At 45.2% G+C, this 14743-nt stretch overlaps 1 protein-coding gene across 6 annotated transcripts in view; it reads left to right on the top strand.

Moving 5' to 3' along the window:
- The window catches only part of TJP1 (tight junction protein 1), a 169502-nt gene that overhangs the window by 77120 nt on the left and 77639 nt on the right, over positions 1 to 14743 (top strand). Inside the window, exon 1 of one of the 6 annotated variants that reach the window (XM_053912795.1) lies at positions 13461 to 13972. The exons of the other annotated variants lie outside the window; for them this stretch is intronic. Coding sequence (XP_053768770.1) covers positions 13946 to 13972 — 27 coding nt within the window. The 5' untranslated portion in view covers positions 13461 to 13945. Of the gene's footprint in view, positions 1 to 13460; positions 13973 to 14743 lie in introns of those variants that run through there. 6 annotated transcript variants of the gene reach the window in all.

Genomic DNA, 14743 nt, shown 5'->3' with positions numbered 1-14743 from the left:
CAGTCAGGGCACACGCCTGGGTTGCAGGCCAGGTCTCCAATAGGGGTGTGTGAGAGGCAACCACACACTGACGTTTCTCTCCCTCTCTTTCTATCTCCCTTCTCCTCTGTCTAAAAATAAATAAATAAAATCTTTAAAAAATAAAATAAAATTTTGAGATTTTACTAATCCTGCTACTTCTGGCTGGAAAGTTGAGAGACAGGTCAGGGCTTTGAAAGCTTATCCACGACAGAACATCACCAGGTTAGTTACAGTCGTTGGGCCCAGAGCAAGTTAGAATTAGCCAAAAAGTAAAATTACATCATATAGAGGAATGTACCCTTTTTATATTTTGCTTATACTGTAACTCCAATTAAATGGTACCTGTGTGTGGCAAAGTATACGTCCTGAAGGATGGGTCTCCTTTTAATGAGTAGTTAAGAGTCATTTTCAGTCAGCAGGTTGTTTGCACACAAGTATAAATTATTTTTGGTGGGTTAAATATCTTTGCTGAAATATTCCCCCCCGCCCCTTCTGCTTGCTTGGTCAGCTTTTCATCTTCAACAAGCCAGACTCAACTTCAGCCTGGCCCAGACTGCATCGGAATGCTGGGCTCAGCCCCTGACCGTCAAGTTTAAGGTCCAGCCTTCCAGGCTAGTGGGCAGGCAGGAGGTCAGTCTTACCTCTCCTTCTTGTCACCCTCAGGCCATCACACTCCCCCTTTGTGGGGTCTTCTTGATGCTCATGGGAAATGCCAGTGCCCTGTTTTTGGAAGAGCCACCCACTAACTGGGGGTACCCTTCCAAATTTATTCAAGGAGTTTGAAGTACAGATTCTCTTATGCTCAGGCCCATTGTTTTGTTTTGTTTTGTTTTTTAAGATTTTATTTATTTGTAGAGAGAGGGAAAGGGAGGGGGGAAAGAGAGGCAGAGAAACATTTATCGGCTGCCTCTCACACGCCCCATCAGGGGACTGAATCCGCCACCCAGGCACGTTCCCCAACTGGGAATCGAACCAGCAACCCTTCACTTTGCAGGGCGATGCCGAGCCCACTGAGCCACACCGGTCAGGGCCATTGTTTTCTATTTCAGATTTCTTCCATCTACCTCCCACCAAGCCATCTCCCAGGGACGCCTTCCAGTCCAGGGTAGGGAGCCCCCTCTCTTCTCTGCTTCCTTGTCCCTTCCCTGTGCTCGCTCTCTGGTACTTACCTCTTATTTTGTCTCCTTCTCTAGACTGTAGATTCTTTGAGCATGGTCACCTTCTTTTGTCCTTTCCTGTATTCCAAACGCCTCACGTCGTGAATGGCACCTAGTGAAGAAACATTCATGAACGATTCTAGCACGGACAAGCCCGTGTCCCAGAAAGCCACTTCCTAAGACCCAGAGAGCGCCGGCTTCTGGCAATGGGTCCTGAAGGCTGGGGGTGGGGGGTGGGGAAGAACCAAACCCATAAGGTGCCCCCCAGTTAGTGTCTTATAGACACTGCGTTGGCCGTTACTTCTGCTCACTGTCGCTCTGCTTCCCTAACCGCTGACGGCGTCTGTGATGTGCAGGCCACAGAAAGAATCCTCCATGGTTGCGTCAGACCCGGCAAGGAGACATAAGTGTGTAATTAAGGGTGTTGTCAGCCCGAGCGTCCAGAACCCAGCTCTGACTTGGCCTGTTGATTAACGGTTGTGCTGCCTACCAAGGGAGTTAAAATGTTAGTGTTGTGCATCTCCTGTTCGTGTTGCCTAAGAATGCAGATCATGGAACCGGAAACAGTGGGAATAGCCATGCCAGCCCGTCCCAGGCCCCATGGAAAAGAAGGCTAAGTGACCATGAATTTGTCAGGGCAGGTAGGAGGATGAGTACAACTGGAGTGGGGACGTACATGAGCAAAGCAGAGCATAACAGGACGTTGTATACAGACCAGAAGTCGCAAGGGAGCGTGGAGAAGGCGGTGTGGAAGCTCTTAGGGAGGCTGAATCTCACTACTCTGGGCTGAAATAGGCACGTACTTCTCAGTCCATCAGAAGATTTTTCACCTGTAAGATGACACCAAGACCCAGTGGAAAATAGCTCCCACCAGCTGACCTTGGGCGTACCACCCCGAAGCCTGGCAGTTTCGTCCCCCTGTTGCTCTGTGAAACTGACTCAGGTTGCAGTAATGTGCCCTGGGGGCAAGCAGGGGGTGTGACACTAGTGTGTTGTCCCCTGTGGCGTAGAGCTGATGCTGTCACCTTGTCAGCCGTCCTGCTGTCTGTCCAGTGACACCTCAGGTCAAGGCAACAAGCGTGTTCTGCCCAGCGATTAGGTATTTTGATCTGGAAATTGACCTTTCAAATCATCTTGACTTTAAGGATGATTTTCATGAAATCTCAGAAAACAAAAAGGACAAGATTGTTGAAATTGTGCCCCTCTTCTCTTACCTCTCTGCGTCTTTGGCAGTGCGTGCAAATGTAAATTTGGGAAATTCCATTTAGTCTGTAGACGTCTTCCCGAAGAAACGGTAGACGATCTCGGCCGCTGAATCCTGCACACCCATCCACAACGCTCTTGGGAGAGAGCGTGACGTGTTTGGCCGTGATGTTGAGGCTTTCAGAATGCAAGCTTTGGGTCACTTTTTAGTTGGACACTAATGAGATCTTCGAAGGTACAGAAATGGAAGGAGAAAGCCTCCTTGGCCCCGTGGCCTACGAGATGGCGTCATCGTGGTTAGCCATAAAATGCTGTTAAAGTGTTGGCCTGGCATCAAATCATATTTTCAAAGTGCGGGGCAAAAGCAGTGTCCTTCTCTAATGTGGAAATACATCGAGGATGAGAGTGGAGAAAAGAGGCATAGTAAAACAGACGTTTCTGTGCTGTCTCTTCAAAACTGTTTTGTGATCTTTGATGAGGCCACGATAGCCTCAGTGTGAGGTGACGTTTAATATTAGGTGGAGGTTGTGGGAAAAACTTGTAGGGTGAGAAAACGACTCATTTTTTTTTTAAATGACTGCTTCGGGTTTTCAAAAAGTCATCTGAAAAGGGTAACTGCATTAAATAGGACTTTCTCAACTCACCAAAACTCTGATCTCATGAACTCAAATCACAGCGTCGCTTTCAAACTAGTTTCCCTGGAAAAGAAAGGTTTAACTTACCTATTCGATGTTTTAAAAAATGAGAGACAAATTTAAATGTAAAGCTATAGACCTTCTAGAAAAGGACACAGGGGCCCCGACTGGTGAGGCTCAGTGGGTTGGGCATCGTCCCACAAAGCAAAGGGTCGCTAGTTCAATTCCCAGTTGGGACATACGCTTGGTTTGCGGGCTCGATCCTAGGATAGGTTGTGAGCAAGAAGCAACTCCTCAATGTTGCTCTCTCACATCAGTGTTTCTCTCTCTCTCTTTCTCCCTCCCTCCCTCCCTCCCTCTCTGAAAAGAAATAAATAAATAAAACACTAAAAAAAAAGAACATGAGAGAAACTCTTCAGGACTTAAGCCCAGGATTGGGCTAAGAGCTCTTAGACATGACACCAGAAATACAACCCATATGAGGAAAAATCAATACATTGGAACTCATCAAAATTAACCTTTTCTCTGGGAAAAAGTCTGATGAAAGGATGAAAAGACAAGCTACGTAAATCAGAAAAAAATATGTGCAAGCGCATATCTAACAAAGCCCTTCTATGTGGACTCTATAAAGAACTGTCAAAACTCTATAGTAAAAAGAATGTCCTATTAGAAACTAGACAAAAGACATAGGCATTTGGCTGAACGGGATATAGAGGTGGCGAATAAGCCCCCGAAAAGCTGTTCAGCGTCATTAGCCGTGAGAGACACGCACAGGGAAACCATGAGACATCACCCCACACCTGTCAGGATGGCTGACACAGAGCGCTGATGTGAGAGCGCCAAGTGCCGCCAAGGGTGCAGAGATGCTGGGTCACTCCTACATTGCCGGTAGGAATGTAGAATGTGCAGGTATTCTGGAAAATAGCTTAGCAGTTCCTTTCAAACCTAAAAATGGATTTACGATAGGACTCAGCATTTGGATTCTTGGGCATTCATCCCAGAGGCATGGAGAGTTATTTTCGTGCAAGGGTTTGCACACAAATAGTCCCAGCAGTTTTAGTCACGATAAGCAGTGACCGGAACCTACTCCAATGTCGTCCTATGGGGGATGGTTACATGGTGATAACATCCACACAAAGGAATACTGCTCAGCAATGAAAAGGAAGGGACCTTTCTATACACGCCACAGCTCATGTAAGTAAATCTCAAGGAAATTGTGCTGAGTTGGCTTTTCCAACTCAAAAAGGTTGCACATTGTATGATTCCAAGGATGTCATATTTGTGAAGGAATAGAATCGTAGCGATGGAGAATGGATTAGTAGTTGCCAGGGATTGGGGACTGGGGAGAGAGGTGGCTGTGAGTATGAAGAGATAGCAGGAGGGGGGCTTGGCGAATTTCTTGGTGGTGGTGCTGGTGGCTTTTAGGACTGCACTGCAGTAAGTTGCATAGAGCTACACTCGCACACACACATACATGCACAAGTGCGCGTGTGAGTACGGTCTTCAGATTGTCCCTGTGTCAATTTCTTGGTTTCCATATTGTACTCGAGTTGCGTTAAGAAGCTCATATTGGGGAGGCTGGGCGGAGGGAGTGAGGGACACCCCTGTATATTTATCTGCAGTTTCTAGTAAATCAATAGTTACTTCAGGATACAAGGTCTTGTAGAACAGTGGATGTTTTAGACATGGGTAGCCCATGTGAAGACTTGATAGATGTCAACAACCTGGTCAACCACAAGCCTGTCGAGGCCAAGTGGATGGAGGTTTTTGCACAGGTGGACCTGAGTTCCCCCGAGTCTAGAAACCCGCTCTTGCTAGTGAATAAAATGATAAGTATTCCATGCTCAAATGCTTTTGTGGAGAGGATATTTAGGTTGATGTCATCATTGTGGGCTGCCACCAGGGATCAGTGGCTTCAACAGAGCAGAGCTGCAAGTCAAGGTGAATGTTACCTGTGACTGTACTCAGTTTCGCCACCTCGTCAAGAACAGAGGGACGGCTACCTGGCTGCAGGCGGTTCAGAGAAGTATTACCGAAAGGGGAAGGAAAGAGTAAAAATATCCTGGCCCTGGCCAGTGTGGCTCAGGTGGTTGGAGCATTATCCCGTATGCCAAAAGGTGGGGGGTCCAATTCCTGGTCAGGGCACACACCTGAGTTGCGGGTTCCATCCCTGTTCGGGGCACGTAAGGGAGGCAGCCAATCAATGCCTCTCTCTCTTTCACCCTCTCTCCCGCCCTCTCTCTCTCAAATCAATAAACATATTTTAAAAGTACTGTATTTTTCTCACATATTATTTACTTAGTCCTACTGATAATCACTACTGATTGCCACTATTAACTACTTCTATTGTGGTTTGTTTAAATAATAACATTTGTGTAACAGAAAGGGAAGTAGCACAGAGTAACATCGAATTTTCACATGCCCCTATTTTTTTACGTTAAAGCAGTAACACGTGTATAATTACTTACGTATTTTATTATTATCGCCGTGTTGTTGCTATGTCCTGGGCTGACTCTCGGAAAGCTGGTCAGCCTATGAGTAACTTCTTTTAACAATAGTGGGAGAAGCAAAAGTAAGTGCAGCCGGAACTCTTTTCCCGTGAGGTGGGGTGGGGATGGGGAAGGGTACCAATCTGCTCCTGTATCTGTTTACTCCTCGTGACCCCGCTGTGTGAGGTACTGACCCGTGTGAGTTGTATCACATGTTCAGTGCATTCTTTTTTTAAATTCTCACCCAAGGATACGTTTATTGTTTTCTGACAGAGAGAGAGAAATCAGTGTGAGGCAGAAACACTGATCGTTTACCCTCCGCACCCCGACCTCGGACCGAACCCACAACCCTTTGGGGTACAGATGGTGCTCCAACCAACTGAGCTACCTGGCCAGGGTTCAATTTTTTTTTTTTCTTTTTGTGTAATCAGACCATGGCTCACACCGACCCAAGGCAGGAGTGAGAGTAAAGGAGTATGACGTTAAAAAAACAAACCTGAAAAAAAATGTAAAAGGCATTCTTTCTGGCACATAGTAGAGATAATGTAAGTACGTGTTGAATAAATGAAAGATGAATGAGTGAGTGAAAACGATGCAGTTTTTCAATTTTCCAGCCTAGCCAACTGTGTAGACTACCTCTAAAAAAAGAATTAAGATTGGAACTCTTTGGGGTGCTTATCACATTTCTCAGTTGACTTGCATTGATTATATGTACAGAATACCATGTTTTCTGCTATTTTAGGCACCGGTTTCTTTCTGCATTCCAGATATCGGAGAAGTGAACTTGGCTTTGTGAAAATGTTTCCACACAATCCAGAGTCAGGAAACCACACCCTTTCAAAACACACACTTGCTCACACACAGATTGCAGCTGAACTGGGTTTTTATGGGTTTTTTAACTGTGCCCAGCTTTTATGCGACTTTTCATTTTTATGTAATATGCAGTCTCGAGTAGAAGTATTAATCACATTTAAAATTAGGGCTTTTCAGAGAAACAAAGAATGCAGTTTTATCATATGTATCTTTCCAAAATTTGTTCAGATCTACAAATAACCACACTGGCCTCATAGTGTCACGGATGAGAAAGGTCTTCAGCTTTTGACTCTTCAGATCCCTGAAAGTTATAGCTAGAAAGGATCTTAGAATTAACCCACCCCTCTCCCCCCCCACTGCCCCAAATCAGCCCCCCATGGAGCCCCTCTTCTGCTGTGTCCATGAGAAAACTTTTGCCCCTGACGACGATTCCCAGATTATTCCAGCATGTTCTGTTTGATGTTTTCACCACCTGAGTCCACACTTTGCTGACCAAAGAGAACATTGATTTCTGTGTTGGGTAGAATGTTCATGAACCTGAGGCTTTTCCTCCGCCCTTCCAAAGGAGAAGGCAGGAGTGTGGGGGATGGGGCATCAAAAAATGCCCCGCCCAACCCCTTTCTCGCCCCAAGGACCCTCTGGGGTCCCGGTTTCTGCTGCACCAGCCTTCGGCTCAGCCACAGGTCTTCATGTGTACCACAACCTAGGTATGGTCCCTGTCCAGGAATTGAACCTGTGACCTTTCGATTTATGGGAAGACGCTCCAACCAACTGCACCATAGGGCAACCTACGTTTCCATTCCCTTTAGAGCAGTTTTCACATGTGCCGTTTTCCAGTGATGTGGAATTCCCATTCAGATGCCCATACTAGGGTCAGGTCACGCCCTGCATTGGTAAGAAGCTAAGCTTTTGTATGTGTTTGTGTAGTAGCCCTGTGTCAGTTTGCCCTTGGCTGTGTGACAGACCACCCCAATACTTAAAAATCAATCAGGATCATTTCGGGCTGGCAGTTTGGGCTCCGATCAGTGGAGGGGCCCTTTGGCTGGACCCGCCCAGGCTCCAGCCTGCAGGTGCAGTCAGTTTGTGGCTTGGCTGGGGCCAGATGGTCTAGAGTTCCCACACTCGGATGTCTGAGGATTGGCCAACTTTCAGCTTGGGCATTTAATTTCCTCTCCACGTGAGCTCTCCAGCAGGCTAGTCTGGGCCTCTTCCCGTGGTGGCCTCAGGGGTCTGCAGTGTCGCATTGCAATGGGACATCCAAACAGGGTGGCAAGAGTTCCTGACAGATATGTACAGTCGACCTACCTTCACAAACAGGAATGTTTGTTTTTATGACAAAAAATTGCAAATGTGCACCAACATTCAGGCATACCCCAAAGTAGGCAGGATAACACCATAAATCTACCAGAGGCCCATCACCTGGATTCTCCAGTTTTCAGTATTTCACTGCATTTGCTGCCTCTGTGTGGTTTCGTTTTTCTCTTTGCCAGGATATTTGAAAGCAAGTCCCAAACATCTTGCTATTTCAATTGTTTGTTTCAGTGACGCATCTTTTAAAAAGAGATACCTTCCTAAGGTAGCCCCAACGCCATTGTCACATCGTGGCATCATCTAACGCTCAGTCCATGAATCAGTTTCCCCAGTCGTTGCAAAAACGTCCTTTTACAATAGATTTGAAAAGGAAGCCATCCATGTAAAGTCCATAGCTGTCCCAACTTGCTTTTCCTTTCTTTTCTCTTTACTATTGACTTGTGTTGAAGACTGGGTCAGTATTCCCGTGCAGAACCTCCCACACTCTGTATTTGTCCATTCGCTTCTTCGTGGGGCCATTGAATGTCCGTCTTCACCTGCTGGGTTTCTCTGTTTATGAGAGTTATAGTCCCAGACTCTGGTTTCATTCACGGGCTGCTCTCGGGGCTGGTGTCTCTTGTAGGCAGCGCCCTGCACTTCCAACTGTATCATGTAAATGTTTGCTTGTCTGCTCCCGACAGCAGCCCCGATCGGTGGGTTGATCATTGCCCGAATCTTTTATTTCTAAGTGTTATGAGATGGTGATCGCCTCCTCCTTCGCTCTTCCTTCTAGATTTGTTGGCTGCAGTTCTGGGATAAGAAACTGTCTCTCATCAACAAGTGATTTAGTAGAGTTCATACAAAATACAGGGGTCCGGCACAAATAACGCCCCTGTTTTTTTATTATTAAATCATAAGTGTGTCATTTTGTAGCCTAACAATATCACGCTCAAGCACACCATAGGACATTTTAGGTGAAATGTTCAAATTAAAACTATAAATTATTGCATCCATATTATTACCCTACCCACCACACTCAAGCAGGTGTTACTTCTGCGGGAAGCTGTGTATTGTTTCAATCCATAGTCTGCAGAATGAGTTGATACCTGGGTTATTTGCAGGACTGTTCAATACATAGTTGTTTGGGGGTTCTCTTGCTTAGTCTCTTTTTTATTATTATAATGAATTCATGGGTTTTAGATATTCAGTGAGTTTTACTCGATTGCATTTTTGTAGCTCAAGTAGTTTTATCTTTGGCCAGTGGAAACTACTTGTTGGCTCCTGTACCTTTTCATTCATTGTTCTTTGAAGATGTCCTTGCTTTCTCCCACAAGACATCCCAGGATTAGTCTGTATATTTCTTGCTCCGTTCTGGCTGGAAATTACCATAGGGGAACTCGATGTGCTCATTACTATTGAGTTTTCATTATTTCGAGTCCTTTTCATTGTAACTCCTGTTGTTTGTTCTTGGTTGTTTTTTCAACTAAGAGAAACTAAAAGAAAAAAAAATGGTTCTTTTGCAAATATGTTTATATTTTAGTCCCTTTAAAAAATTATTTTAACTATAAATATATATTTACTTCTTTGTATATGAAGTGTTACTAGCTTTTCTATATTTTGTTTATTTTAAAAGACTTATTATAAATATTTTATCACAAACACACACAGATGCACAAACATTGTGGGGGAAAAAAGCAAACATAGTTTCAGGGATTGGACCATTCAACTTTTAAGGAATCTCCTTCTCTCTCTCCCTCTCTCTCATCCAATGAGTATGGTGCTCCCTGTCATCTGGGAAGACAGTCTCCAAACTAAACTGGGGTTGATAGATTTCTTCTGATCTCCACTTACTGTTTGAGGCTGAGAAAATGCCCACAGAAGCCCGTTCACAAAGATGAGGCTTAGGAAATAAGTCATTGAACGTAGTGAGACCTGTGAAAGTCCAGGTGTACCCTGGGTTTTGTGATTTCCACTCTATCCCATTCATACTCATGTTCACAAACTTGAACTTCAGAAAAGTCTAGAGGCTCAAAATGAACATGTCCGCAACAGTTTTCACAGGAGTTGGAAAGGAGGAGGAATTGGCAAAATTGGAAGAGTATTAGAGAAATTAAAGACTTAAAATTTGGCAGAACTTGAAGCAGTTTGGATAATATTGTAACAATGTTAGGGTGGGGGTTTTTTTTTTGGTTCTTGTTTTTAACACACTCTGCCATAGTTACCGTGTAGGATGTGAACTTTCGGGAAAGCTGGGTGAAGGGCATACAGGAACTTTTTATACTAAGTTTGCAACTTTTCTATAAAGCTAAAATTATGCCAAAGTAAATTTCATTGAACACATACGCACAGAGCCAACTAAAAAGACTCACAATGCATTCAACACAGAAAGATACTTCAAGAATTTCAGCAAATCAGTGAGAGAAATAATCTAACCGAAAAAAGGGGCAATGAAATAAGCAAGCACGTGACATACGAGTTTTATCTACCAGCTGGAGGAAAGTATAACAGACCGATATTATCAAGTGTTCATATGTGCGGGGAACCAGGATAAGCTGACCTCGTGTTCTTGGAGGGCGAGTTGACAGTATCAATTAAAAACTTTTATATTCTATAAGCATGTGCCTCACCGCCCCCCCCAAATTACTTTTTTGGATATCTCTCCTAGAGAAATACTTGCACACATTCCCAAGAAAAGCACAAATAAGTATTTTCATCACAACATTATAATATCGAAATCATCTTAAACGACAGTGCATCCGTGTTAGGGAATACCAACTAGCCACTTTCACATGATGAGGTAGATTTTCATTGTTTAACATAACCTCCAAGACAAAAATATCGTGTGAAAAAGTAATTGTAAAATAATAAATGTAGTCTATTATTTGTTTTTTTAAGCATATATTCCTATATATATGAACATCTCTGTCCCCCCGATATATATATATGTGTAAATAAATACACAGAAACTAATCTGGAAATATACTCCCTGTGTGTCTGTACCTTAAAAAGATCTTCCTTACTTACTGTTATGTGACTTTACTGGCAGAAGAAAACTCTCAATTTATAGAATTTTTAAGTTCCACCTACTCTGCTGCCATCTGGGCTCCCCGAGTTACAGAATTTTTAAAATGATGGCAAAGAGTGAAATTAGGATTACTTCCTTTTTTTGTTACAATGTTACAAAGTTCTTCTCATTCTAGTATTGTGTGTGTGTGTGTATATATATATATTCTCTCTTCTGTGACCTAAGCCAGACGGCCTCATGTTCTGCCACAGTACACAGCATTAAACTTCCCCTTTGCATTTCATGCAGAAGCTCATAGCTCGGACTGGAGATAACGTAAATGTGCTTTTCGAAGGATATTTTTGGTCATGGAAACATACATATGAAATGTGGGCGTGGATCAAATTGTTCATTTGGTCAAGGCTGTTTAATAAATAGTTCATTCTAAGACTCACAGAGATTTTGCACACACAGGGTTTTTTTTTTCATTCTGAGCCGCAGACACCAAAAATCCCACAGGAAGTTGTTTTTGAAAGTGTTGTGGTTTTTAGTTTCCTGTTCAGTTTGCATTCAGTGATCAGATAAGATAAAACTGTGCAGTCGAAAGAGATTCCTGGTTAAACTTTATTTTAACTGAGGATGAGAATCTCAAGTTTGCTGTATTTCTTCCCATCTGGAAGTCCAGAGGAGCTATAACCACTTTCATATGTAAGCATTAAAATTGTGGTACAATTTGAACTTTTTTTTTTTTAGTTCAGTGGATAAACTGTTGCTAAAGGGGCATAATCTAAGTTATGCTTTATGCTTATTACTTTAAAAAAAGATTTCATTGATTTATTTGTAGAGAGTGGGGCAGGAAGGGAGAAAGAAAAGGAGAGAAACATTAATGTGCGAGAGAAACATCCATCGGTTGCCTCTCACACGCCCCCAACTGGGGACCTGGCCGGCAACCCAGCATGTGCCATGACCGGGAATCGAACTGGCAATCTTTGGCTTACAGAAGGACACCCAATCCACTGAGCCACACCAGTCAGGGCCATGCTTGCCACTTTTTATGAAAGCATCTCCCCAAAATAAACCAAAGGAATGGAACTGTGTTTTTAGTTTTTGACAACGGTGTTTTACCATTATTTTTTACAAATGATAAAAGCTTTGTCTCTTCAGAACAAAGGAGATACATAAAACACACATTTTTCAGTTTAATTGAGATGTAAATACCAATGAAAAATGTAAAAAGGATATTATTATTCAGGGAAATGTTTTTATTAATGTAATTTTTATATCAGTATTCTCAAGGTGGAATTTTTGTCTTGCTTTCCTTATTTTTTCAACTATGGCAAAAGTAAAACAAACTAAAACTGTAATTAAATATAGTAGATCTTTGACGAATCATTGCAATCTCGTGTTTAAATTATATACACGAGACTTGATGGAAAATGACAAATGAGAAAAAAAGGGTAGGTTTCAGTAAATTTGTAGATGATGTCTCTGGTTTAGGTGCTATTAAAGACAGCATGTACATAGAAGTCTAGGCAGGTTATGCCAATTGCCCATCTTACTATGGTAGGATAATAAAGATAATGTGAAAAGTCTTCCATAGCTACCTTTTAAAATAAAAGTCTCCCAAATTCATTTAAAAAATATCACTTGCTCATAAGGAAATTTTAATGAGCTCTTATAAGAATAAATAAAACTTTGTCTAAAACCAAAAATTACGCACACGACTTTTGAAAAAAGTGATTTTTAACCATTTCTGTGCAAGGGAGAAAAGGAAAAAAAAATAAGGCTTTGATTTGCAGAATGCTTTTGTCTAGGTCAGGTAGCTTCAGGTTGCAAAATATATGGTACTTTGAAAATCTGAACTGATATTTATGTGTGATAAACATAGTTATTGGTTAACTTTTATCTTTTCATACCGTTTAATTCTAAAGAGAAAACCATCGATTAAAATGATCTTTATGATTTTTTCCATCTTTGTGTAGCTTATCTGGTTCTATGCTAGGTATTTTAAGAATGTTATCGTTTAATGTTACTAAGAATTTCTGACACGTGTGGAGAGGGTTACGTTTTACAAAGTGTCGGATAACGTTTCTTGCATATTTCTCTGCCCAGGATGAGCTGCAGGAACTGGGTTTGGAATTTGCAAGGCAGCCAGACCCCTTCACTCACCCCTAAGAACGTCAGCATTTTTGATGCCAAAAAAATATTTGTAAGATCTGGCTGGTTGGGCTGGAGAAAGAGACTTTGGATATATCTTGAGGCCTAATGTGGGTGAGCCAAGATACCACAGGGTCTCTTGGGTATTTCGCAAGTGCTTGGCTGGAGTGCCTGTGACCTCGTTACCAGTTTTAGTTAGGTCAGTTGGTTTGTCGAGAACGAGTGCAACTATTTTTGACCTTGATAGGAGCTCATCAGAGATGAAAGCCACGACGCCTTTTACGCATTCTGCCTTCTGTGGGGCAGCAGGGCCCAAGCACGTGGTGCAGCTGTGACTACCCGTATCTAGCAGGTTCGGGAAGGGTGGTTAGGTATTTGCAGGGGCCGCCCTCCTGCGTGGGGCTAATCCAGCGTGGCTGGTGGAGGACAAAGTGGGCAAGACTGATAGAAGTCAAAAGGGAGTGGGCACAGGGGCTTGCTTCTAGGGGGCGATTTCCGCCGGACCCTTTGTGAAAACAAACGGGAAGACTTCCCCCGCCAGCAAACTCAGCCTTACAAGTTACTTCGGAAACTGGTCTTCCTTCCGCAACTGGGGTCGTATCCCGGGAGGAAGCGGGCCCGGGCCGCTCGCCCCGCCCCCGCCATGACCCCGCCCCCACCCAGCTGGGCATGCTCAGTGGGCTGGGCCGAGCCAGGCCGGCAGGTTTGCGTGGCTGCTTGCAGTTGCCGGCGCCGGCTCCTCTCTCAGACGCCGCTTCCCTTCGCCGCGACTCGTTCCAGCGAAGTTACGTGCTGAAGACGGCTTCCGAACAGCCGCCGGGCGGGCTGCGTGGACGGCCGCATACCCCCTGTGCCGCCGAGGGGCGAGTGGGCGAGGCCGACGTGGCCGGGCAGCGGAAGCTTCGGGAGGCCGGGCGAGTGGCCACACTCGGAGGGAGGCGCCGGGCGGGCGCGCCCCTTGGAGGAGACCCGGGCGGGGCGTGCGGGCGGGCGTTCCCCGGACTTTTGTCCGAGTTGAGTCCCCTCCCCGTGGGCTGGGCCTCTCCGGCCTCCCCCGCCCCCAGCCCCGCTCGCTCCCGGGAGATGTTTATCTCGGCTGTGGCGTGAGGAGCCGGCGGGCTCGGGGAACTGTGTTTCGGGTTCGAAGAGCCTCGCGCGGCGCGGGAGAGAGACAAGATGTCTGCCAGAGCCGCGGCCGCCAAGGTGAGCGCCTCCTCGGCCGCCAGGGCGCATCCCGAGCGAGCGCGGCCGCCCGCCGGCGTCGGGCCCGCGCCCCGCCCTCCTCCCTGCCGGCGGCTGCCCGGGGGCGGTGGCGGGTGGGCCATGCGGGCGGCGGCCGCGCGGGCCCGAGGGCGTTGGTGGCTGCTGGCAGCCGGCGCGCGGAGCCGCGGTCCCGGGCAGGTGCACCGCTGTCGGCGTCGGCGCCGGGCTCTGGCTCGCGTCCCGCGGGGACGCGCAACAGGTCCTGCGCCGGGAAAGTCGGCGTCGGGAGAGGGTCGCACAGCCCCGGCTGCTCGCCTGCGGTGGGCCGCAGGTCGGGGTTTGGGGTGCCACCTCCAGCTAGCCAGTGGCTGCTGCATTTGGAGGAGTGGTTGGTCCCGGCGAAACCTTGTAGTTTCGATCTGATGTCACTCTTCGTGGAATGCGCGAGCCAGCGATAAGACATTGATACAGTAAAACACTCAGCTTGTGTAGTAGGTCGGATATTTTTTTTCCATACTGTATTATTTATTTAAGGCAACGTCGAAAAAAAAGCCAAACCCCTTAACATTTTTAATAGTCTAACCTGAATTAAACTTTTCAAAAGTAATACAAAATGCCCCTACAAGTGGACAGTAAGATGAACTCTTAAAAATGAACATTAACAAAGACCCGTGGGCTCAGCAAAAATGTGGCACTATTTCCTCCTATCAGATATCCTATGTGCTTTGAAGTATTATGTCGTTTTCTCAGTGCTTGGAAACCTACTTGTAT

This window comes from Desmodus rotundus, chromosome 10, assembly GCF_022682495.2.
Source record: "Desmodus rotundus isolate HL8 chromosome 10, HLdesRot8A.1, whole genome shotgun sequence".
Classification (NCBI taxonomy): Eukaryota; Metazoa; Chordata; class Mammalia; order Chiroptera; family Phyllostomidae; genus Desmodus; species Desmodus rotundus.
The sequence above is the reverse complement of the archived record's forward strand: the minus strand, read 5'-3'. Positions and strand labels throughout refer to the sequence as shown.